Raw genomic sequence first — 25,433 nt, forward strand, 5'->3', positions numbered from 1 at the left:
CTTTTATTATTCTTTAAAGTAAAAGGGCAGCAACATGTACTAAAATTAATTAACCATGGGTAATGCTTACCTGCAGTTGAAAGGGGTTTTGAGAAGCTGCCAGGTTAGTTGCTGAAGCTCCTTTTCACAGAAGCACTCTCAAAAGTTCAGGCTTGGCTGCTCACTTCACAGTGTCTAAAATGTTCTTATTCATCACCAGATTCTCTAACCAGGTTGGAGAGGTTTGTGTTTTGATAGTAAAAAACCTAAAACAACACACAGTGCTGAACAGGTATGACTGTGCACATCTTGGACATGGTATATAAGACACTTGAGTCTTGTGGTGCTTTTTAGGAGAGTTCTTGCATCCTAGAGAAGATGCAGAAAATGGGACAGAGGAAGCTCCTTTGTGTATCTGCCACACTGCTTAACATACTCTGTTTAACATGTGGCAAGATTTCAGGTAAGAGGATCTTTAGCCTGTTCAGAGGATACATGTGAGGATAGCCTACAATTTCTCAGTGGATTTTCAATAGGATATCACCATTAAACTTAATCTATGTTCTGAATCTAACACCTATTTGTTCGACTGTAAGTCTCACTGGGAGCTGTGTATGAGTTTGTATAGATTTGAGAACTCATTCAGTTGTTTCTTTCCATCAGAGTACCAGCTGGATTCCGAGAGTCTGAGTCAGTGTGAAAAGCTCAGGGCTGTTGCCGCAGCCCAGGAACATGAGCACATTCCTCAGTGTTCTGAGGATGGCCGCTTTAGGTGCAGTTACTTCACTATTACAGTATATTTTCTAACACAAAGGTACCTTGGTATTACCACCACAGAAGGGGCAAAAAACTTGGGGCTTTCCAGCCCAAATAGTATCCTTTCACTGACACAATGTTTATTAATCACCTTGAACAAAACTAAATATCCTAAATCTTTTGTCTCAAAATATGTGTGATGGATTTAGAGATTCATATTCGCTACATAAATCTGCAACAATTAAAAAACAGTTTTGTTCAAATTACCTCAAAAATGATCATTCATTGCAAGCAATCTCATGAATAGATGTAGGCCATGTAGGGATTTTACTTTGTAAAATTATTATGTTTGTAACTAAAAACATAAATGTTGCATAATGTAAATTATTTTCGTTTTAGCCATGCTCAGTGTAATCGTGGAGGTGGGGAATGTTGGTGTGTGAATGCACAGGGACTGGAGATACCTGGGAGTCGACAAAACAGATCCACAGTTCATTGTAAGCCACTCTACATAAGAAAACAGTTCAATGTAATGAATCATCTAAACAATATTTCAGAGCTATGCACACCATGGTTCACTGTACACAGTAAGCCCAGTGTGCTACTTAAAATGGCTTTTAATGAAGGATTGCTATTCATGCCCAGATTTAATCTGTGGTAAGGCTTAAACCTTAGGGGGGAAATATTTAATCAAAATCACAGTTTACTGAATTAACAGCATGCATTGAATAAACTGTATTGAATTCAAATGAACTGACCACACTCTGTCCGCTGTTCTCTCTTTGTAGGTTTGACCTCATGCCAGCTCCAGAGACAGAGGGCACTGCGAAGTGGAGACAGTACATTGGTGCCTGTGTGCTTGGACTCAGGTGAGTACGAGCAGGTGCAGTGTGATGCATCCCTTGGCCAGTGCTGGTGTGTGGATCAAGAGGGCATGGAGATCTATGGAACCAGGCAGAATGGAAGACCCTCAAAGTGTGAGTGCATTCTGTGTAATAGTAATTAGCTTTGTAGGAGGCATTACATGAACTGTTAAAGAGTTCATGCTTTCTTGAAACCTGAATCAAGAACCTGAATTCGGATCCTGAATAGGATGCTCATTATACAAGTGTTTTTATTAGAAAATCTTGACTTTTGACCCTAGGTCCTGGTGTTTGTGAGGTGAGACAGCGGCGACTTCTTCATGGTATCGGAGAGCCCTCTCCCCCACAGTGCTCGGATGATGGAGGCTTCTTACCTGTGCAGTGCAAGTTTGTTAACACCACTGACAGAATGGTCTTTGATCTGCTACACACCTTCAACAAGTGAGACACACCCACAACTAGTTTAGAAATGTTTTATTTGTATTAGCAATTTAATAAAGGGTAATATGCAGTGTATGTCTGAAATTATTGGTAATAATTTTTAAATCTGTAATGATGGTTCTTTAAACCGTCAAACCTGTCCTTTAATTTTGCAGAATTTTTTTTAATTAGCAAATTGGAAAGTAAGGGTAATTTTGTCAGATTAAATTATTTTTATTACAATATTGCATAGTCCAGGAGTTTTCCCCAGGGGGTGCTAGGGGCTATGTGAAAAATTTCAAAGAAACAATGTCAAATGATGTTTAAAAAAAAGTTAAAAGGTTAACTTTTGACCAAAGTGCTGTTTCATTCTGCTTTCTAAAGACTGGTCGAAAATCATGTGGTTAACCATGATTACTTAAAAAAGAAAAAAGCATTTCTAAAAAAATATTGAAAAATGTGTTCATCTCCCTTTCCTTGCAACATACATACTTTTGAGCATAGATTATACTTGTATCTTTCTAGGGAGTTTCTCCTCGACACTGTCACCTTTAGCTTGCTCACAGGGGATGTAAAGCATTATTCTCTGTAAAGCTGCTTTGGAACAATATTTATTGTGATAAGTACTAAAAAATGCATTTGAATTGAATTGTAAATGTTTCTGTTTAGGTTTTTCCTTCTAACATTAATATTGTGTAGAAAAATTATACACTGTCAGCTGTAATACAAAGTAAATATTTTCTAAATATTTTAATTAAGATTACATTTTACTGATTTATTTTTGTCTTTAGTGCAATAACAATATAAAAGGCAATTGTTTAATTTTTAAACAACATGTTGTGCTTATAATATCACACCTACTATTTTTTTCACACAATATTAATGGGATTTATTTATTTATTTATTTATTTATTTTTTACAATTAAATGAATAGCTGGCTTTATATTTTAGGAAGGGGATCTTATTTGGGGGTCATTGATGCCAAAAAGTTGACAAGCCCCTTGCATAGTCAATAGATTTCCTTCCAAAAGATTTCTTAGTGTAGGTCTAGACCTCCAAACCAGCCCAGTCTGTTTATTTTTAACCACTAGACAGCAGTACAGCGTCACATAGAAGGATCAGGTTGATGTGCACTCTTCCCCAGTTTTGTATACTTGTAGACTATATAATACGGCTTACTAGGATGTGTAGTGTTTCTGTTTACACATGGAAAATCATAAAGGTTTAACATTGCACATGTGAAACATCAGTTGTAAACTGAGGTACATTTTTTAATCATTCAAAGGAACATTTCCAGCCATAGAAAATAGAGCAATGGATGGCTTTTTAACAGGAGTCACTCTCATGATGTGCTCATCATACACTGAATGTCATACATCTTAACTTAAGTTCATTTTCTATAACAGAGACCCAGAGGTATTTCAGACTTTCAGTGGTTTTAGAAAGGCCTTCCCAGAGCTGTCTAGTTATTGTTTCTGTGCAGACAGTCGTGGAAGAGAGATGCCACACACAGGTAAGACAAACCTCAACAGCTACACGCACAGGCTTTATCTCAAAGTGCCTTACTAGAACAAAGACCTTCAGTTTAATGGGGTGGAGTGTCCCTGAAATAAGTGTATTATGGAGAAAAGCATTAGCTAATTGCAAAATTAGTAGACTAATTAGTAAAGCACCACTTTAGTTCTAAGCTTTCTTAGAGAAATCAAAGTAATTTACATAGATTTATAAATGTTTCACTACATTAAAGCTTACTTAATGTTACATAACCTGTGTTTGACAGGTTGTGGAAAATTTGTCCTGATCTAGCTCTGACAGTTTTGTTTTTCTATTGTCTAGGTGTGGAGCTGTTGTTAGATGAGGTGTATGACACTGCATTTTCAGACCAGACTGCAGGAAGCACATTCTCACAGTCAAACATGTATCGAATCCTACAGCGCCGCTACCTTGCTGTCCAGCTGGCCGTGAGCGGGAGATTTAGATGTATGTGCGCAACTTTTTGTTGAAAAGAAACATCACTAAAATGATCATAAATGTAAAATTAGATCCATATACCTGTAAGGGAAAGTATATGGGGGAAAATATATAATATTGGGGTGTTGGACTATAATCCACCTTTCAACATTTAGCTGTTAAATCTGAATAATAATATAGGTACTTGCTTAACTCTCATTGTTTTATAAGGTCCCACCCAATGTGAGAGTGAACGGGCTGCAGCTACTCAGGCTGGTAATTTTGTTGTGCCCTCCTGTACTGATAATGGAGGGTATGTGCCAACCCAGTGTCAGTCTGGTGGGCAGTGTTGGTGTGTGGACACTGATGGCAAAGAGATCTTTGGCACACGGCAGTATGGCGTGCCACAGTGTAGTGAGTATGACATTAATTGCATTTTTATATGGAGTAAAAGTAGTATATGTATTTTATAAAATATTCCATAAACAGCTTATGACTTATTATTTGCAATGATGCCTCCTCTTTAATGTTTTTTGTAAAAGTAAAACTTAATTGTATCAATCAATGACATACACAAATAATGTACATGTAGTCAAATATAATCTATAAAACAATATTTACATTATTAACTAATGTAAATAATCCAATCTAACAGTAGTTTTCTATGTTTACCATGCTTTAATTTTTCCTAATGTTTAATTTTTCTCATTAGCTGAAGTCACTGATTTATTGCACAGTCATTGTGGTCTTAAGCTTATTTGAGTGATTTTGCTTGCCCAAGGACCAGTAAACCAAAAACACTTGAAACTAATTCTAATGTGTGTATGCACTGACTAATGTTGTGCTTCCTGTTTTTTTTAGGCACTGGAGTGAAAGACTGCCTGTCTGAGAGGAGACAAGCCATCTCCAGGCTCTTTTATGGTCCAGCTGGAGACTTCAGCAAGTCCAACGTGTTCTCAGCTTCCAAAGACAGCCTCTTTCGTCTAAGTCCTTGCAGCCCAGAATTCCAGGAGCTTTTGGCCAACTCTGGTCTTCTGCAGTCCTTGCCAGAGTTGGAACGTCCAAATGTCGGAGACATCCTAGCAGAGTTCCTCCAAGGAATGTTCCCTTCTGGGGCTCTTGCCCTAAAAGCACTTGCTCTTGCACCTAATCCCAAGAGACTCCAGGAGAATCTCTTTGGAGGAAAATTCCTCAAGAATGCTGGCAATTTCAACTTCAGTGGCACTCTTGGAACCAGTGGTACATTGAGTTTCAGTCAAGTCTTCAGTCAAGTCGGTCTGACACAGGGTGCAAATGAATTTATGCAGTTAGCCAAGATGTTCTCAAATGGCTCTGCCAGTCTTAATCTAGACCAAGAGATCTCTGATGCCTTTGGCCGTTCTGTGAACCTGAAAAACAACCAAGATATGATTAAAATTGTTTCCATGACTCTTGAGAACCAGCAGTTTCTCACTACCCTTCTTGAAGCCATCAAACAGCTGAAGGCCGAAGAAAGCACCCAGTTGGGTCAACTGTTCAGAGCCATTTTCCTGAAGTCCCAATCAGATGTTTGTAAATCAGTGACTTCCACCTCAACTCTGTACATGCCCCAATGTACTGAGGATGGACGATATGAGGAAGTGCAATGCCAAGGCTCAGAGTGTTGGTGTGTGGACTCTCGTGGTCTGGAAATAATGGGTTCTCGCTCCACTGGGTTGAGACCGAGATGCCCCTCCCAATGTGAGAAGGAACGTCAAACAGCAATTGCAGTGAAAGCCAGCAGTTCTGCAGGCTCTGAAGTTTTCATCCCGAAATGTGAGGTTGATGGTGCTTATGTAGCACGTCAGTGCCTTGGCAAAAGCTGCTTCTGCGTGGACCGATCTGGGGCAAAACTCAACATTCAGAGTTCAGGAAGCTCTCTTCAATGTGAGTCAGGCACACAAGCCCAGATGCTGAATTGCAGATCCATAAAGTTGCTGGATTCATGTATTCAACACATTTAAATGATCATACATTTAACAGGCAATCTATCAGATTTAAATGCCACGATTATACTTTATAGTGATTTTGCAACATTGTAGCCATTATGGAGCTTTATTTCTTTCTAATTTTGAGATGCTAGCCATTAAATGTTAGCTACTTCCTTATTCATTTGTAGTATATTCAAAATGGTTTAGAATAATGTCAAAAGGCAAATACATATGTCCACCTTGCATTGCTTTCCGAAAGCCACCAGGTGGAAATGGACCCATGGTGCTTGGGCCCATCATCGCTGCTTGCATCTATATTTTTATATATAAAACTGTCATTTTACATTTTCTGAAACCCAGCATAGCACATACCTGTATAACTCCTATGGCATCTTATAGTCAGGCTAATATGAGCTTCTGTGCTTTCAATTTTGCGAGGCTACCCAATAAAGGTTTGTTTTACGCTTTGTATTTACTTTGTACATAAAACTGTAGTTTTACTTTACATTTTCTAGCTTAGTATAGCACATATAACACACATCTTATGATCAGTCTTCCTGTGTGTGAGCAGCCCCAGTTCAATGACTGCAAAAGCTTTTCTCAATGCTAAAATGACATAATTACACACAGTAATTATACAAGTCTGCTGGAAATCAACTAATGTAAAGTTAGCTAATGCCATTGTAATATTTGCTCAGAGATTTTAATTTGCCTGAATAATGTTCTGACTTTATATAAAATAATTATTGGTCTTCTTATAAAGGTCCAACAAGCTGCCAAGCCACAGCAACCCAGCAATTCCTGTCCACAGTCCACTCCATTCTGTCTGATCCATCTTCTGTAATCCAGTTCTCTGAAGTTTACATCCCTCATTGTGCCTCTGACGGCAGCTGGCACCAGATCCAGTGTGATGGACCTTCAGAACAAGCGATTGAGTTCTACCATGAGTGGATCCAGATCATCAGTGCCGGAAAAGACCTGCCTGTTTCAGAAGTTCTTGGAATTCTGCAAGCATATGCAAGAAATACAGATGCAATGATATCATTCCGAGCCTTTGCCTCTGAATTATTCAAAGCTGGGCACCATAAAGTATTTCCTGCCCTGGCAAAGTTTGAAAAGTTCTCTGATCTTCCAGCTGACATTTTAGGTGGGAATTTTGAGGCCATTTCTGGACCATCGGTTTTCCTGAACCCATTATCTCTATGGAGACTGATCAGAGGAGAAGATTCTTATCCAGGCGTGCTGTCAGACTTCAGTGCTCCTATTGGGAGTTTTCACCTGCGTCAGTGCTGGTGTGTTAACCCTCAAGGAGACATCCTAGCAGCCAGTAAGGCACCTGTCGGACAAATACCCAAATGTGAGTCATACACAACACCTTTTTAAATATTTCTTTATAGTTTATTTAACCCTCTGATGCATGGTGTCTACAGTTGACAGACATTTAAAAAACATGTTTAATCAATCATGTAACACGTGATGTTACATCCAAACCACCATGGATGAATACCTTTGACCCTTACCTAGAATTCTGTATTATGCAATTGTATTTTTTTTATTTAATAATATAAATTCAACATGGCTTACGAAAGTGGTAATGCACCAAGTACCGCACATATATCTGTTAGAGTCTTTTATTGCAGTGGATAGATGTGTATTTCATATTTTATTTTTTTAAAGATTGTAAATTAGATGATGATTCTTTGGCAGCAAAAAGAAACATGCACATATATATAGAATCACAAAGAAAACGTTTTTTGTTTTTTTTTTGTGATTTAATAAATAATGCGTCAGAGGGTTAAATCCTTTTCATAAGAGTTCTGACTCAACCCTGTATCTCTTCAGGTCCAGGCCCATGCACTGTGGTTCACAGCCAGGTTTCTCAGTTCCTGAAGCAGGCAGAGGAGCTGATCTCTGCTTCAAACAGCTCGCATATCCCTGTGGGTTACTCTTTCCTCCAGGCTAACAGTATTTATCTGACTCCTGAGGAGTTGGAGCAGACACGCTCCTCAGAGTTCGCCATCACTCAGGCTCTGTTGAGCAGCACTGACTCAGCGCTGAGACTTGCTGCTCATTCCAGTAAAGTGTCTTATTTTTGTGTTCTTTTCTGGTTTTGTAAGGTTGCTTCCTTCCTGTGATCACAGACAACAGATATCTTTTGTTTTGGTCTCTATCTAGATCTATTGCCATGCTAAACATGGACTTCTCTCTTTCTCTCCTAACTATTTATCATGTCTCCTTTTCTTTGTTACGATCAACTAAAAGCCTTGATAGAATGATCAATGGCTTACTATAACATCGGTTTATTAATTTGACTCCAGAAAAGTGTTTTTACTCAAAAAATATAGTGAAAATATTTGTAACTTTGTTATTAAATCTTTGGGGCTTTTGGATGGTGACTTTTTTTCATTGCCTGTTTCTTAACTCTGTCTACTCATTATTGATAGTAGCTGTAATGATGGGATAGGATAAATCTGAGATGTTACTGAATGAACTGACATGATGTACCCACACTAAGAATCGAATATGCTTTAACTTCTCAACAGCCCTACATTTCTACTGGCAGAGCAGGCTGATGGTCATTGAGAAAGACAGACAGAGTTTAGTTCTGGGGTACCAGCCCTATATTCCACAATGTGATGCTTATGGTCAGTGGCTGCCCAGCCAGTGTCACCCCAGCACAGGTGAGAACGCACTTTACCTCATTTATCATCATCACCTGGCGTTTACTCATGGTACTGTACATGAGAGGCATCATAAGCATCTTGTGTTGAAGCATTTTTTCATTTAAATTTTAGTTTAAATTAAATTGATTTTTTATAATTGTATTTATTTATTATTTTAAATTGAATTTTTAAGTCATGTTTGTGTGACCATTGCTTTAAGAAATAGTCTGACATAAACATAAGTGCAAAATGTATTTGTAGATCATTTACTCATCAAACTGGGTTCTATGTTTAAGTCTAAGTCTTTTTTTTTTTTTTCATTTTTTTTTTTTTTTTGGTCTATATGATATCGTAGGACACTGTTGGTGTGTTGATGGGAAGGGCACATACATCATGGACTCTCTGACCACTCGTTCTACGCCCCCTCAGCAGTGTAAGAATTAAATCTCTTGTTTAAGTATCAACATTATTCCTTTTTTGTTAGTCCATGATTTAGCAAGGGCTAATGTTGGTGTCTTTAAAGTTGAAGTATGTAATTTCTGTGCCACTAGCGCTACCAAATGGAATCGCAAAAAAACCTTTGTTTTCAAAACAGCTTTCCGAAATAAGCCCCCCGTCTGCCGTAGGTCAAACAAAGAGATCCCGTCCTCAACTCATGCCATTGGTCAAGTCAATGTTATTGTGTTTGTATAGACGGGTCACATTGTGTTGTTCATTGCGCCACAGAGACAAAGTGCTTACAGTTTTAGAGAAAATTAACCTATGAATTGCTTACTTATAGTTGTCTCTGCATTTTAAGGTTGGATAGGAGAAAGTATTTTAACAGAAAAAGTTACATACTTCAGCTTTAAGGTTTGTCTCTACTGTGCAATAGTTTGATATTGTTGGGTAATTAAAATAGCTAAAATATGTCATTTAATTCTGTATTTTTAATAATTATGTAATGATTTGTAATATTTTGTCTTTTAGGTCAAACTACATGCCAAAGGCTCCAAAGTCACTTCCTGCTCTCTGATTGGACACAAACAAACTCTAATAACACTCACACATACAGCCCATCATGTAATGAGGTGAGGCTTTTTCTTGTTTATTTGGTCTGTAGGCACATTATATTTTAACTAATGGAGGCATGCATTTCAAGTATGTCTGTTTATTTATTTGCATGTTTGTAGGATGGTGAGTTTTCATTACTCCAGAAGCCCAGTGCAGGCCATTCGTTAGGATTGTGTGTGAGTCCAGTAACAGGCCAAGTAGTCCAACCTGCCATCTTCAGTCCCTCTGGAGATTTACAATGTAATCCATCCATCCATCCATCCATCCATCCATCCTTCCATCCATCCATCCATCCATCCATCCTTTTGTGTCTTAGGTCCAGGTTGGTGTGCTCTACAGAAGACTCTGGCTCTGCAGAGAGAGGTGGGTGTGGGGTATGAGCCTGAGTGTGTGCAGGACGGACATCGGTTCTCTCCCCTGCAGTGTGACCTGTCTGACTGTTGGTGTGTATCTCAAAGTGGAAAGGAGCTGCCAGCCACACGAACCCCTCGCAACACAGGAAAAATCCCAGCCTGTGACAGTACGTGAATGGAAGTCCATAAAAGTTGTAAAATATATCTAAAGTTTAACCCATGAACCAGCCCACCCAGCTTTCATACAAACTCTTTCCTGTATGTAAGAGAACTTATTTAAGAGCAAATTAAGTTCAATGACACTTAAATGTATTAAAAAGCATCAAAATATGGCAACATGAATTTTTGTTTTTCTTTAAAGCTGTGGCATGTGCTTGGTTGTGTACTGACGGATGTGGCAGAATATCATCTCTCTTTATTTGTGTACAGTTCCTGAGTGTTCCAACCCATTTGGCAAAATTTCCCATGGTACTGTTCTCTGTGGCACTGAGAACATGGCAGGTCAGCAGAGGCAGCGCTGTAAGCTGTACTGTGACCAAGGTTACATCAATGCCCTTTCTGTCACCAAATTCCTGTGTGATCCCCAAGCAAAAAACTGGCTGAATGATGCTCCACTATCTTATGCCTGTCAAAGTAAGGCCACACATACACATTTTCCTCTTTACCCGTTTTACCGTAAACACTCACACAGTATATTAAGTGTGTTATGTTCATTTTGGTTTTGTTTTTCTATGAAGGACTATTGCTCTAATTACTGAGCTATTGGGTATGTATGTGTGTTTGATGTATCAGGGCCTCAGGCATTACAGACAGTGCAGGTATCCTTACAACTGCAGCTGTCTCTGGCTGAGGGTCAACAAGGTTGCAGCACCCAGATCATTGATTTACAGACTGCATTGCTGCGAGACATGAAAGCTACAGGCCTCTGCAGCCTGCAGGTAAAATACACTGCGGTCTGAAGGTATACTACAGCTCAGGTGCTGTTATATATACCACTGGCACAAAATAGCACAATGTAAAAATACACTACAATATTTGTAATTTGCTCTGATACGTTGTAGGATAATTAACAAGTACACAACAATGTACAAGTGTTATTTAGCCTGCATGTACAATATAGGACAGACTGCAAGTATATTGTTCAATGTACAGGTGTTATTGGCCTATAGTACAGCATTAAACACAGAAAACAAGTAGATTAGCTCACTTTTCTAACCTGTCTTAATCTTAATGCCATTTCTTGAAATGGCACATTAACACAAGTTTGTTTGTTTTTTTGCATACTTGTTTGTGTGTCTGCATTTATGTTAGCTGTCCTCATCCGGCAAGATCGACTCTGTTGTAGTGTGTGATGAGTCGTCTGTGTCTCTTGAGTGTTTAAATGACAAAGAGGTCACTGCACACATCACCTTTAGGGCCCGCCTCTCTGATATGCCAATGAAATCACTCCCTGATCTCCATGACATTGGTGAGAGCAGCCTTTATAAAGTCAGTGCCAGATGCTCTACAGTACATCTAGTGCACTGAAACTCTTGACTTTATACTTACAATTTAATTCATGCTCAACATATCTAATGCACTTCACTGCACACATGTACAGTATATTCACATTAAACTGATAAATAATAGTTCATGAAAACAAGAATATACACAAGAGATTACATCAATTTACAATTGGTTTGAAGTCAATTTAACACAATTGTGACAATGCTTTGCTGATTGTGTAATATTTTTCATGGACTCTTCTATCCAATTATATGGATGTTTTTTTTTTATTTTTTTTTTTTAGATAAGGCACTTAGTGAGGAAAGGTTGTTGAAAGGTGTGAAGAAATTAATCCGAAATGGATCGTACCAGTCCATCTTCATCTCCGACGGTTCTCTCGCTCTCTCCAGTCCTCCTTCATTTAGCTGCTTGGCTGGCTATAAGCAGCTGCCGCAATACACTGGGTGTGGTAGGTTGGCTTTTACACCCACTGGCCATCTTAATAACAGACTGGAATATATACCATAAAGGAAGATTTGTTTACTTGTGCTTCATGCTTCTGAAATATGCGCATATAAAGTTTTTTTTAGCTGATGCATTTAGTTTACTTGCATGTGCAAAACTTTTGTGTTTGATAAGTGTGACAAACATATTTTAACTACCTTCTTCTTTTAAAAACCTTTCTTGTTAATCTTCACTTGCATATCTCTAATTCTTTCTTCCCTTTTTCCATTCCATGTCATCAACAGCCATGCTCAGTCACTATCTCTCTGTATTTTATCAACATTCTTTATTAACCACCTCTCTCTCTCTCTCTCTCTCTCTCTCTCTCTCTCTCTCTCTCTCTCTCACTCTCACACACACACAGTGTTGTGTCCAGCTGGTTCCTTCTCTAGTGATGGTGTGTGTACTCCATGTCCTCATGATACGTTCCAAGCAGAGGAAGGGCAGATCTTCTGCACTCCCTGCCCCTCCGGCACCTCCACTGTGGCCCAGGGAGCCTTAAATCCTTCTCACTGTGAGTAAAGACCAAATTAAGCCAGCCCAGCTCAACTGTTTCAAAAAAACAAACAATCAGTAAAAGAGAAAACATTTTGGTTCAAATAGATCTAGAATCAACTCAAGAATAGAGGGAGTGGATGCTTTTGGTTTTGAAATAATACATGGAAGCACCGTCAAGGTTTCAGAGGCCCATGTGGTTTTGATGGTTTCATAAAAGCTGCCGACATTCACTAGAGTGAATAATAGTGCATCTGTTATTTTTGAAAACCTGAACTGGACCCATCATTTTTCAGGCTTTATATTTGTATCGCAGTCCAACCCTCTCTGTGCTTCCCTTAAAGGAATAGTTCACCCAAAAATGTAAATTCTCTCATTATTAACTCACCCTCATGTTGTCCCAGATGTGTACAGTATGACTTTCTTTCATCTGCTGAACTCAAATGAAGTATTTTAGAAGATTTTCTCAGCTCTTTTGGTCCATACAATGTAAGTGCACGGGTGCCAAAATGTTGACGCTCCAAAAACACAAATAGGTATCACAAAAGTAATCCATTTTACTCCAGTGGTTTAATCAATATCTTCAGAAGTGATAAGATAGGTGTGAGTGAGAAACAGATCACTTTCACATTCTTCTTCTTGTGTTTTTGGATATTCACATTCTTCATGCATTTCGCCCCCTACTGGGCAGGGAGAAGAATTTCAAGCAAAAAAGGACTTAAATATTGATCTGTCTCTCAACCACACCTATCATATCACTTCTGAAGATAAGGATTAAAACACTGGAGTCGTATGGATTACTTTTATGATACTTTTATGTGTTTTTGGAGCACCACAATTTTGGCACCCATTCACTTGCATTGTATGGACCTACAGAGCTGAAATATTCTTCTAAAAATCTTAATTTGTGTTCTGCAGAAGAAAGAGTCATACACATTTGGGATGGCATGAGGGCGAGTAAATGATGAGAGAATTTTCATTTTTGGGTGAATTATACTTTTAAGTCTGTCAGTTTCTCTCTTTCCTCATTCTACTCTCCATCTTTATACTAAAGGTCTTACTAAGTGCCAGCAGAGTAATCTGAGTTGTACGGAGAAAGGGGATTTCCTGTTGGCCCAGAAACACCCCCTGTTTGGCAAATGGTTATGTGTCACTCCACAGGGGGAGGAACTTTCCTGGACATCTTCTGATGGACCAATGACAGTTGAAGAATGTGAAGGTATGTGCTGCAAGTTTAAAGTCTGTCAACTCAGAACAGTGCTTAATAAATGCTTATCAGGTAAATTGTTATCAGTATGATTACTGCCAACTACCAGCCAGACAGCAAAGGACAAATCAATAACCCATGCCTGCATCGTCTTAGTGTCTTAGGATGGACTTGACAGACAATAAACTACTACCTACTGTGGCCCATGCCAATCGGACACAAATTGATGGTCAAATGACTACTGCCTGCATCTCTTTTGTCTTTTAAAATAGAAGTCACACACAATAAACTATTCCCAATTAAAGCCTGCCATCCAGCCCGACAGCAAAAAACACTTTTGCACGAACCACTGCTTACATCCCTGCTGTTCATTTTGAATGGACTAACTGATTAAGACTTTTAATCTATAGCATTACAATATAATCGTTCATTACAGTATTAAAAACTGCCTTACTGTCATATAAAACAATTCGATCCTTTAAATCTATTCAATGAATACATGACTTACTATGTGTGTATACATATACTGTGTGTGTGTATGTGTGTGTATATATATATATATATATATATATATATATATATATATATATATATATATATATATATATATATATACACAGTACTGTGCAACATTTTTAGGCACTTAAGATTTTTCACAAAAACATTTGTCTTAAGATGGTTATTTTATCTTCAGCTTTAGTGTGTCAATAGGAAAAATACAGTAATTTTTCACTCTAAATAAATTTTTTTTTTTTTTTTTTAAATCAATTTTAAAAATGCAGAAAAACTCATGTCAGCTAAATTTCAGTAGGACTTGACAAGGTACATTAGAATTAAGCGTTTAAAAAAAAAATATTTAAAAACATTTAGGTGTTTAATTTTTACAGTAAGTGTATTTTCGGGGTTAGATTGGGGGATATGTGCCACCCAATAAAAAAAGAACATATAAACTGCTATTTTTAAAGATTTGTAAAGTTATTACATAAATTATTTCTATTGTCTCTGTTAGAACCAGTGTTGTGTGTAATGCATTTCTAAGTACAGTACTGTGCAACAGTTTTAGGCACTTAAGATGTTTCACAAAAACAATTGTCTTAAGATGGTTATTTATATCTTCAGCTTTAGTGTGTCAATAGGAAAAATACATTTTAGACTCCCAAACATTACATTTGCAAATAGAAAAGATTAGAATATAAGAACAGGGTGCTCTGCAAGAGATGGCATTGCCCCCACAGAGCCCCCCACTGAACAACGAGACAGTCTGAGTTTACATGAAGAGACAGAAGTAATTGAGACAGCCTAAACAGATAGAGGAACTGTGGTGAATTCTCCAAGAAGCTTGGTACATGCTATCTGCCGACAACAAAGAAAAACTGTCCAGGTGTACCTAGGAGAATTGAGGCTGTTTTAAAGGCAAAGGTGGCCACACCAAATATTGATTTAGCTTTTTTATGCTTACTGGACTTTGTATGATGTTAATTGATAAATGAAAACTATTTATGGCATTATTTTTGAAGACATCCTCACTATGCAACATTTTTCACAAGTGGCTAAAACTTTTGCACATTACTGTATGTATATATATATTTAACATAAAGCCAGAGGAGAGCTGAGTCTGGTTCCTCATAAGGTTTTTTCTCTCTGCATACAAAATATCTTATGGAGTTTTACAATGGAAGTCAATGGGGCTAATTTTTGGAGGGTTTAAAGGCAGAAATATGAAGCTTATAGATTTATAACTCTTCTGTTAAAACTTGTGTATTATTTGAGTTGTTTAACTTGTCATTTTTACAGTTGTTTTAGGGTTTATGGCATTATGTTGTCATGGCAAAGAAGTTGTAACATTGGATATAATGTAACTTTACACAGAAAAGATTAGTAAGCGTTTTTATCACACTAAAATCATGTTAACACACTTATTGTTTACATCTTGTGGCTATACTTTTGAAAAAGTGAGTATTTTAACGTTTATGGATTAGCCCCATTAATTCCATTGTAAGTGCCTCACTGTAACACAGATCTTTGCTTTTTTTAAAGGACAAGTTGAAATGAATTTTTGTTGTAATCAACATTATGCCACTAATGCTGCCATTTGAGCTTAACTTGAATTAAACCTGGGCTATTCCTTGAAGGCATGACTGTGAAGCGCTACACAAATAAAATTGACTTGACTTGAGTATGAACGCACAAACAACACTTCTTAATTTCTTCAGAATATGACTGACTCTGTGTGTGTGTGTGTGTGTGTGTGTGTGTGTGTGTGTGTGTATGTGGCCTGTGCAGTAATGGAAAAGTTTGCAGCTTTAGCCCCATCATCCCTACTGCTGAACTCCGAGAATGCTGATGTACTGAGCTCTGATTCCTCAACCCTACCAATGGAAACACAGCTTAGGAAATGTTTGCTTGGTGAGTTACACTGTTACTGCAGCTGTCCACCTGTACTTCAATTAGTGTCAGATTGTACACTCACATTCTTCATGGATATAGTAATTTAAATAGATCACATATGTCTCCCCTGCTCTCTGTTAGACTGTGCCCTGGAAGACTCATGCCAGCATGTGGCCATTTTCACTGATAAAGAGAAAACTCACTGTGAGCTGTACAGCACGAGTGTGGAAAATGTTGAATGCAAGACCGCTGAGCAAGTACGACGAAGAAGCATGTATACTTTGCCCCCTTCTGAATTGCATATTGCATGCATTGTATTTGCAAAAGATCCACAGATTATATGAAAACATCTAGTCAGCTTATCTCAAAATAATAGTTTTACCACATTTCAGTTTGTAGCCTAATAAATTCAGCACTGATTTGTATATACTTTTGACCACTGTCTTGAGTTATTGTCTGGATTATACTGTATGAATAGGATCACCTTTTTTAAAAAAATTTCTTAGTACACATTCTTCATTGGAGAAGTAGTAAATAATCATATTTAAGTGTTAATTCTCTGCATAATTTTTTCTCTTGGTCTCGATTCCCAAAAGTGACGTGATTATTGCAAAAAAAAAATTGTGGTTTGTTTGGCATTACAGAGTAAAGGGTTTCTGGGAAATGATGGTGCTGAGATGTTCCAGACTCTCAACTGTGTTCTGAAAATAAGAGGAGGAGATAAACCCAATCTGATAGTACTGAGAAAGAAAGGTAAGACCTTCAGCTAAAATCATTAGTTATATCACATGTTCTCAGTTTAGATTTTATTGTGAGTGACATTGATTCTTAGTTTATTACACATAATTCATGAGTAGTGATCCACAGTTTGATTCAGAGTTTGAGTCAATCCGAATTTAGAGAAAGTACTTTCCTAAGGGGACCAAGAGCAAATTACAATAAAAGCCTAAACTATACTGTATAATTAACATGGATTCGACAACATTCAGATATGGTCCTCAAATCTGACTGGACAAGCAGCATTCCAAGAGAGCTGATTTTAGTATAACAGCATTTGGACGCATCTCTGTTTGTATCACTCTACTTGTCTGCTTTTGGACCATTCCAGATGGGCTCTCAGTCTGTGCATTGCTTGCTGCCACTTAAAGATTGCTCCTGCTTGGAATTTGTTTTAAACTATTTTCATTAGTCGAGCAAAAACGGACAAAATATATCTAGAATGTAACTTCTTGTTTATAGAAATGTTATATAAAAGCAACATCACACTCACAATCATGCGATTGTACTGAATATCATCATGGTTTGTGATTACCTGTGGCCTTTTGATATTCAGTACAGCAGCTCTGTTATTCATCTAATATTGTGTAAATACCATAATAAACTAAATAAATTGTAATCCCAAAGATTACATTGTGGTTAATGTGTGATGAGTTTAAAATATAGTTTTTTGTACTGCGGACAAAAAAAAACTGCGGAGATAAATTGCTGTTAAAAACATTCCCCAGACTTGTTCTATTAAGAGAGAAATTAAACGACTTCAGAAATGGAGGGAGATTTAACTTGTCTGTAGCTCCCAGTTTCCAGTTGTTTTTGGCGACCCAAAAGCATTTAGATGCACTTGTGTTTCTTGGCCAAGACGTAAAGAGTATCTGTTCCTCTCTTCCTTTCTCTTTCTTGTTTTCTCTCTGCCCAAAAGGTCATGAATTCAGCACAGCAGGCCAGAAGAGTTTCAAGAGGCTGAGTTTCCGTAAGGCCAGTTCTGGAGTGTATCGGACACTTGTGTTTGATGCACGTAGAACCACTCTGGCTGATGTCCATCGCTTCTGTGTTAACTCCTGCAGCAGTGAAGACTGCTGTGATGGATTCATCCTTAACCAGAATGTCCTCAGTGGTGGTCAGAATCGCTTACACTCCTTACATGCAGATGTAGCTCCTTTCCATTGTTAAAAAACTCAAAAATGCTGAAAGCTAAAACCACTGATGTCAAATTAGTGGCAATTGACATACAGTTGCAGGAGGATGTATGTAAACCCTTGGATTGCTGCATACATTTGTTTTAAAATGGAATCTGATCTTCAAATAAGTCACAACAGTAGACAACACACAATTTTTGTCTATGAGATGCTCTGGCAGGACCAGAAGACATCCCAAGAATATTACTGAACTGAAACGTCAGTTGTGGGACAGATTAAAATTATGAACAGTTTATGCAGAAAATCAAGATACTTACACTTTTCCTGCAACTGTACCTCTTGTACCATTCTCTGGTCCATTCTCTGAGATTCCACAATAATTGCACTGTATATTAATCATTAGAAAAGCTGTTATTCAGGTATATTGTTAAGAAAGAGTAAGGAAGTACATCTGTGTATTGTGCTGTTTTTATTTGTTATTGAGAGTTTGTGTCCTGTGTTGCAGGTTCTATAATGTGTGGGCTTCTGAGCTCTCCTTCAGTGCTACAGTGTAGTGAGAAAGACTGGGATGTGAGCGGCATGGCCTCGTCCAATCGGATCTGTGGGGCTGGCGTCCAGTACAACAAACAGCAGAAACGTTTCACTTTCAACTTTGGGGAACAGAATTTCACCATCAGTATGTCCAAACACCAAATGTGTTTAATTGTTGTTTAAAGCTTGCACAACTTTGTTTAGTTGTTACTTAAAGTTTATCGACGCTGTATGTTTTGGATGGTTTTAACTTAATTGCATCATTCTGGTCTTATTTCCCTCTAGGTAAAAATGTGAAAACACTATCATTGTAATTTACATTGTTCATAATGTATGATTTATAATGTCTTGCAGAACCCCCACTGATTGAGAATCTTTGGGGTTTTATATAATTTTTAATTAATACATATAAATAAGTATTTTATTATAATTTTTTTAAACATACAGTGTATTATAATTATTACATGTCCTGTATACTATTATTGTATATACAGTGAGTGCGTGTGTGTGTGTATATATATATATATATATATATATAACCTGAACATACACATACACTGGCAGCCAAAAGTTTGGAAAAATGTACAGATTTTGCTCTTACGTAAAGAAGATTGGTACTTTTATTCACCAAAGTGGCATTCAGCTGATCACAATGTATAGTCAGGACATTCATGATGTGAAATATTACTATTACAATTTCAAAAAAATGTTCAGAACTTCTTAAACTACTTCAAAGAGTTCTCATCAAAAAATCCTTCACATGCAGCAATGACAGCTTTGCATATCCTTGGCATTCTAGCTGTCAGTTTGTCCAGATACTCAGGTGACATTTCACCCCACGCTTCCTGTAGCACTTGCCATAGATGTGGCTGTCTTGTCGGGAAATTCTCACACACCTTACAGTCTAGCTGATCCCACAAAAGCTCAATGGGGTTAAGATCCATAACACTCTTTTCCAATTATCTGTTGTCCAATGTCTGTGTTTCTTTGCCCACTCTAAACTTTTCTAACTATTTCTGTTTCAAAAGTGGCTTTTTCTTTGCAATTCTTCCCATAAGGCCTGCACTCCTGAGTCTTCTCTTTACTGTTGTACATGAAACTGGTGTTGAGCGGGTAGAATTCAATGAAGCTGTCAGCTGAGGACATGTGAGGCGTCTATTTCTCAAACTAGAGACTCTGATGTACTTATCCTCTTGTTTAGTTGTACATCTGGCCTTCCACATCTCTTTCTGTCCTTGTTAGAGCCAGTTGTCCTTTGTCTTTGAAGACTGTAGTGTACACCTTTGTATGAAATCTTCAGGGTTTTTTTTGGCAATTTCAAGCATTGTATAGCCTTCATTCCACAAAACAATGACTGACTGACGAGTTTCTAGAGAAAGCTGTTTCTTTTTTGCCATTTTTGACATAATATTGACCTAAAGACATGCCAGTCTATTGCATACTGTGGCAACTCAAAAACAAACACAAAGACAATGTTAAGCTTCATTTAATGAACCAAATAGCTTTCAACTGTGTTTGATATAATGGCAAGTGAATTTCTAGTACCAAATGATCAATTTAGCATGATTACTCAAGGATAAGGTGTTGGAGTGATGGCTGCTGGAAATGGGACCTGTCTAGATATATATATATATAATTATTATTATAGAATATATAATTTATTTTTGGTTTTGTTTAATGATTTAGCACACAATTATTTTTCATATCTATGAAGATTTATGAATTTATGATTTCATTATGACGATGGACATTATAAAGAAAATAAGCATTTTTTTTTTTTTTTTTTTTTTTTTTTGCAGCTGATGCAGCCTTACCAGCATCCAGTAAAAACACAACGGGTTACCAGGAAACTCTCATCAGCTTCCAACGTGTCTACCTCTGGAAAGGTACTAACATTGTTAACGCACAACAGCCCTCATATAACACAACTGCATTTCCTCCTCAAATTATATCACACAGCAATCATTATGTAAAAATATAATCTATAAATAATTAATATTTAAGTAATATTTGTTTGACAGTGCAAGAAAATTCTCTCCTGATACAAAATCTATATCAAACTGTATAATATAACAATGCCTTTCACAAAACCCTTACTGAAATGTAATAAACAAAGAAAGAAAGAAATTGTGATGAATTGTAATCTATCTTGTATTCATTTGAGTGATGTACATAAGTCAGCCTAAGTGGTCGTTCACAAAGGACACAATCTTTTGTTTGTCTGCGCAATTATTTTGTTGTTTATGAGTTAAGAGGACTTCTAAAAACATTATGTTCCATTTTCCTGCATGGTGTCTAGCTGTTGCACACAAGAGCACAATCTGTGAGAACGGCCCCTAACAGTTACAATTTATATCCTTAGAGTCTGATATGAGCAAACGTCCAAAAATTCCCTCCGCTTGCAGTGGATCAGCTTTACTGGAGGATTCCCGAATTCCTCTTTCTGGTAAGAATGAGTCAGATGTACCAACACCTACTTAAGTTTTAAATTGTGTTCATATTTACCACAGCTTTTTTGTCGTCTTGTGCTTGAAAGCACCCTCATAATCAAAGCTGTGACTGCCTCTGGATACTGCTGTGTTATTTTGTTTTAATAAACTTTTCTACTAAATTGTCCTCTTAGACTCCGTTAAAGAGGCTTTTGGTGTTCTGGAGATTGACAATGTAAATGTTGACCCAGAGAGGAATCTTCCCAGCCAGCTGTACTGGATCTTTAAACACCAGTACACCTTCCAACAGGCTCAGCTATGGTGTCTGAAACGTAAGACGCAAAACTGAGAAGACAAATGGAGCCATTTGTTCACACCATGGCAGCTTAAAGTGTCTTTATGCCACAATAATGATTTAGCTTCTGATGTGTCTATCTGCATGACTGGTGTTTCAGGTTGCGAGGAAGAAGAACTGTGTCACGTGTCTGATATTCGTGATGAAGGCCCTCTGCATTTTGTGTGTGTGTTGTATCCTGACACACAAGTGTGTGGAGCATATGACAAACCTCTAAGGCAAGCCTGCAGTCTAGTGTTGGCACAGAGCCCTCAAACTGCATACCAGAAAAAAGGTTAGTCATCCACACACACACATACATCGATAATTGCTTGAAGAGGTCAAGTTTCCAAATGTGCTTAAGAATTAAGTGACTAGATTTAGTTTCATGTCACAAGCATACAATTTGAATGTACCGATGTACATTGAATGCACTGATGTACTTTGAAATGTATCTTAATAATTCTGCACGAGCAGAGACATTATCATCCATAATAATTTTCCCTCTAAAATTTAACATTTTTGCAAACAAATTTACAATATTATATTTTCATATTTCTCAGTATAGGCTCTCTATTTATAAAGATTTTCTCTGTGATGGGATGGATGGGTTTTACATTAACTTACACAAGATTCATGATTCATTTTTGTCTGCTGAAATTCTGATGTCAGAATCTTCTGTCCCTACAATTGAGTCTTTTGGTCTTCACTAGCTCAGTTGAAATGCTTCTGCGATATGCCAGATAATTTAAATATACATTATATTCAAATATACACACATTCTGTGTAGTCTCTCAATGGATATGGTCATAAAAAGTGCAAACATAGTAGGTTTAAAAGTAAATGAGCAGAATTTGCTGTTTAATGTAGTTGTAGATGGAGTGTAGCACTTCGCACCGCAGGTAAACTACTGCGTCAACAGCTGCTACAACTGCCCATATTTGTAAGTGCTGTGTAATGCTTGCTTTATGATGCTTAATAAAATGGAAGATTTAGTTCTGCATCTTTTTTGCGCAGCTCTTCAGTGAAACTGAAATGGCTTTTATACTTTTGGTTCTTTTATGAAATAAAAAGCCTTAAAGGTTTAGATCACCCAAAAATTACAATTCTCATCATTTACTCACCCTCATGCCATCTCAGATGTGTCTGACTTTATTTCATCTGCTGAACACAAACAAAGATTTTTAGAAGAATATTTCAGCACTGCAGGTCCATACAATCAAGTGAATGGGTCCCAAAATGTTGAAGCTCCAAAATCCACATAAGGGCAACATAAAAATAATCCAGATGACTCCAGTGGTTAAATACATATCTTCTGAAGCCATATGAAATGTTTGGGTGAGAAACAGATCAATATTTAAGTCTTTTTTTTTTTTTTTTTTTTTTTGCTCAATCAATTTCCACTTCACTTTTACATTCTCCTCCTGTTTTTGGTGATTCACATTCTTTGTGGATATCACCCCCTACTGGGCAGGGAGGAAAATTTATGATCAAAAAGACTCAAATTTTGTTGTGTTTCTCCACACCTATCATATAGCTTCTGAAGACATGGATTTAACCACTGGAGTCATATGGAATACTTTCATGTTCCCTTTATGTGGATTTTGAAACTTCAAAATTTTTACACCCATTCACTTGCATTGTGAAGACCTACAGAGCTGAAATATTCTTAAATCTTAATTTGTGTTCTGCAGAAGAAAGAAAGTCATACACATCTGGGATGCCAAGAGGGTAAATCATGAGAGAATTTTCATTTTTGGGTGAACTATCCCTTTAAAGCACTACAAGTCATTTCAGACTGTTTTCCCAGAGGTTTTTTTGTTTTGTTTTGTTTTGTTTTGTTTTTTAAAGTTAATTGTAGTTGTATGTACCGATACAGTGCTTGTACCTTCACATGTTTTAGGACTGTTAAGGTAGTTGTAACTGCTCTATACAACTTTATCATTATCTCAATTTCTCTCAGTCTCTCTCCTCTGTCTTAGTGCCTTGGTAACCATACATATTTATCATTACACATTTTTTGAGCTAGAGGTAACAGGAATTGGGTTTGTTCTTAGTAATCCAGACATTTCAGTGAGTTGATGTGGCAACACCACCTCACCCATCATGTGGCGTGCAGACAGCACTGAATCCTGAACTGACTGACCTGTAGAATCAACAAACTTTATATATCTATATATATATATTATAAATAATGTTCTTCATGTAAGGTTGGTTTATACTTACAGAAACCCTGTGTAACATGTACGCAGTGACGTTCTGTCATTTGACATCTGCTGTCTGCTGCTGCTACTGCCAACAAAAGAAAGTGTAAATCAGCCTTAAGTGTGAAATCTACAGGACTTTCTAGTACTAGAATTGTGCAAAAGTGAATCCTGAAAGTAGAGTTCTCACTTATTTTTGTTTAATAAACCTCTAATGCAAAGATCATGCAAAGTTCTAACACTTCAGGTTAATGGATTTTAAGGTCCTCTATTTTGGCTGTGGTCGATACACTACAAATAAATAAAAAATTATAATTTTCTTATGTATTTTTGACTTGTTTTGCAATAAAATAATTGACATTTTCTTAAAACATGATACATTTACTTGAGAAGCAAAATGTCAAGATATTACGTCTTGTTTTCAGAGAAATCTTACTAAATGTAGTAATGTTTATGCTTATAACAAGAAAAAAAATATTTGCTTATGGGGTAAGAAATACATTTGATTCAAAGTGAAAAGTTTATTTTTCTTACTCCATTGGCAAATACTTTTTTTCTTGTTAAGAATAAAGCACACAAAATTTTGCTATATTCCTCTGAAAACAGGACATTCTGCTTCAAGTAATTTTATTATTTTTTAAATTCATATTTTAACATTATTCCAGGAAAATAAGACAAAAAATGCAATAAGAAAAATATTTTTTGCAGTGTTATCTTTACGTTTGTGATTAATATTGCACTTTGAGTTGGAGTAGTCATTTCTGACTTATTCAATCATTGTGTTTTTTTTTTTGTTTTTTTTTTCCCAACAGAGTTTGGCTTCATTTCACCATCTGCTCTACTCGTTTCTCTACCGTCTTCACCATTTCCCATTTGTAATGTTCCTATAGGTGTCAGAACTAATTGTCTGGGAATCCTAGGAAAATTCCTTTGAAAGAAATGCGAATGACAGAGAGCCTTCATTTAGTAATGATTTATACATAGTTTGCCTGCAGTTTAGATTTTCTTTAAAGTTGGTGAAGAGAAGAAATGGAAAAGAACTGTTACATAAGTCTTGGTTAAGTGAGTGAGTGGCCACACTGTAAAGTGGTTATTCTAGATGTCTGTTGAAACTGCTGTACAGCTCCAGGATTTATTCTAACCTGAGTGGACAGAAGAAGTCACTCTCAGATTACTTAAGTCATTCATTCCTCTGGCAAAGACTCTGTCCACTCTTTAGTTCCTCAGCATTTTAATGCTCAACCCTGATTTCCCTTTAAAAACTCATGGACTATTTAGGAATTGACATGGAGACAATTTTAGTCTGATTTAGTTTGATACTGGCCTCTGGTTTTGGGTGGTGTCTCTATGGCAATTAAAACATGTTAATGAAATAACTTTTCTATAAATAGCTAAAAGGCAATAAATTACTATCTGACTGCAAAAAAAAAATATTTTACAATTTAAAAAAAAAAAATGTAATGTGTTGGATTTAAATGTATCTTTAAAATACCAAATCATGAATATTTTAGTTTGATAGTCCTATGTTCTAGGCATAAAAATACAGCTATTTTAGTCAAAATAGAGGATCACAGAGGGGACTGTGTCTTTCATGGCCTATAAAATAATCCACTACAAAAAAAAGGGGGTGATCATAAACTCTTAACATGTGGTCCATCTGCTGTAGACACTGAAGGGTGGAAAATAGTGCTACCTAGGTGGACATCTGCCATTAGGGTGTTCTCTTGGTGCTATATATGAGAGTTTCCTTTCTTTTTTTTGTCTGTCTTTTCTTTTTTGTTTTTTTGTTTTTTACCTTTGAGGAAATATTTCCCATTTTTCCCATTGAGAGAATCAAAGAGCCTTTCATAGTTAGCAAACAGTTTGATTTTGCCCTAAAAATACGTATGACTTGAAAGTTTCCATCTGTCTCAAAAGTCAGGTGAAAAACTAATCACAGCATATTTGTTTTCAAGTG

The 25,433-nt window shown here is 36.9% G+C and overlaps 1 protein-coding gene across 1 annotated transcript in view; it reads left to right on the forward strand.

Annotated features, from left to right (window-relative positions):
• The first annotated feature begins 357 nt into the window (after nucleotides 1-357).
• The window catches only part of LOC127452811 (thyroglobulin-like), a 47,361-nt gene continuing 22,285 nt past the window's right edge, over nucleotides 358-25,433 (forward strand). The window contains exons 1-31 of the mRNA XM_051718547.1: nucleotides 358-442; nucleotides 643-751; nucleotides 1,135-1,232; nucleotides 1,524-1,712; nucleotides 1,880-2,039; nucleotides 3,425-3,531; nucleotides 3,855-3,998; nucleotides 4,200-4,382; nucleotides 4,830-5,873; nucleotides 6,681-7,274; nucleotides 7,760-7,993; nucleotides 8,461-8,598; nucleotides 8,936-9,013; nucleotides 9,550-9,650; nucleotides 9,753-9,873; nucleotides 9,950-10,153; nucleotides 10,416-10,619; nucleotides 10,779-10,924; nucleotides 11,298-11,454; nucleotides 11,776-11,940; nucleotides 12,340-12,489; nucleotides 13,525-13,689; nucleotides 15,961-16,083; nucleotides 16,207-16,322; nucleotides 16,710-16,818; nucleotides 17,762-17,959; nucleotides 18,484-18,654; nucleotides 20,309-20,395; nucleotides 20,872-20,955; nucleotides 21,133-21,270; nucleotides 21,394-21,567. Coding sequence (XP_051574507.1) covers nucleotides 358-442; nucleotides 643-751; nucleotides 1,135-1,232; nucleotides 1,524-1,712; nucleotides 1,880-2,039; nucleotides 3,425-3,531; nucleotides 3,855-3,998; nucleotides 4,200-4,382; nucleotides 4,830-5,873; nucleotides 6,681-7,274; nucleotides 7,760-7,993; nucleotides 8,461-8,598; nucleotides 8,936-9,013; nucleotides 9,550-9,650; nucleotides 9,753-9,873; nucleotides 9,950-10,153; nucleotides 10,416-10,619; nucleotides 10,779-10,924; nucleotides 11,298-11,454; nucleotides 11,776-11,940; nucleotides 12,340-12,489; nucleotides 13,525-13,689; nucleotides 15,961-16,083; nucleotides 16,207-16,322; nucleotides 16,710-16,818; nucleotides 17,762-17,959; nucleotides 18,484-18,654; nucleotides 20,309-20,395; nucleotides 20,872-20,955; nucleotides 21,133-21,270; nucleotides 21,394-21,567 — 5,776 coding nt within the window. The remainder of the gene's footprint in view (nucleotides 443-642; nucleotides 752-1,134; nucleotides 1,233-1,523; nucleotides 1,713-1,879; nucleotides 2,040-3,424; nucleotides 3,532-3,854; nucleotides 3,999-4,199; nucleotides 4,383-4,829; nucleotides 5,874-6,680; nucleotides 7,275-7,759; nucleotides 7,994-8,460; nucleotides 8,599-8,935; nucleotides 9,014-9,549; nucleotides 9,651-9,752; nucleotides 9,874-9,949; nucleotides 10,154-10,415; nucleotides 10,620-10,778; nucleotides 10,925-11,297; nucleotides 11,455-11,775; nucleotides 11,941-12,339; nucleotides 12,490-13,524; nucleotides 13,690-15,960; nucleotides 16,084-16,206; nucleotides 16,323-16,709; nucleotides 16,819-17,761; nucleotides 17,960-18,483; nucleotides 18,655-20,308; nucleotides 20,396-20,871; nucleotides 20,956-21,132; nucleotides 21,271-21,393; nucleotides 21,568-25,433) is intronic.

The sequence above is a fragment of the Myxocyprinus asiaticus genome, chromosome 15 (genome assembly GCF_019703515.2).
Source record: "Myxocyprinus asiaticus isolate MX2 ecotype Aquarium Trade chromosome 15, UBuf_Myxa_2, whole genome shotgun sequence".
NCBI lineage: Eukaryota > Metazoa > Chordata > Actinopteri > Cypriniformes > Catostomidae > Myxocyprinus > Myxocyprinus asiaticus.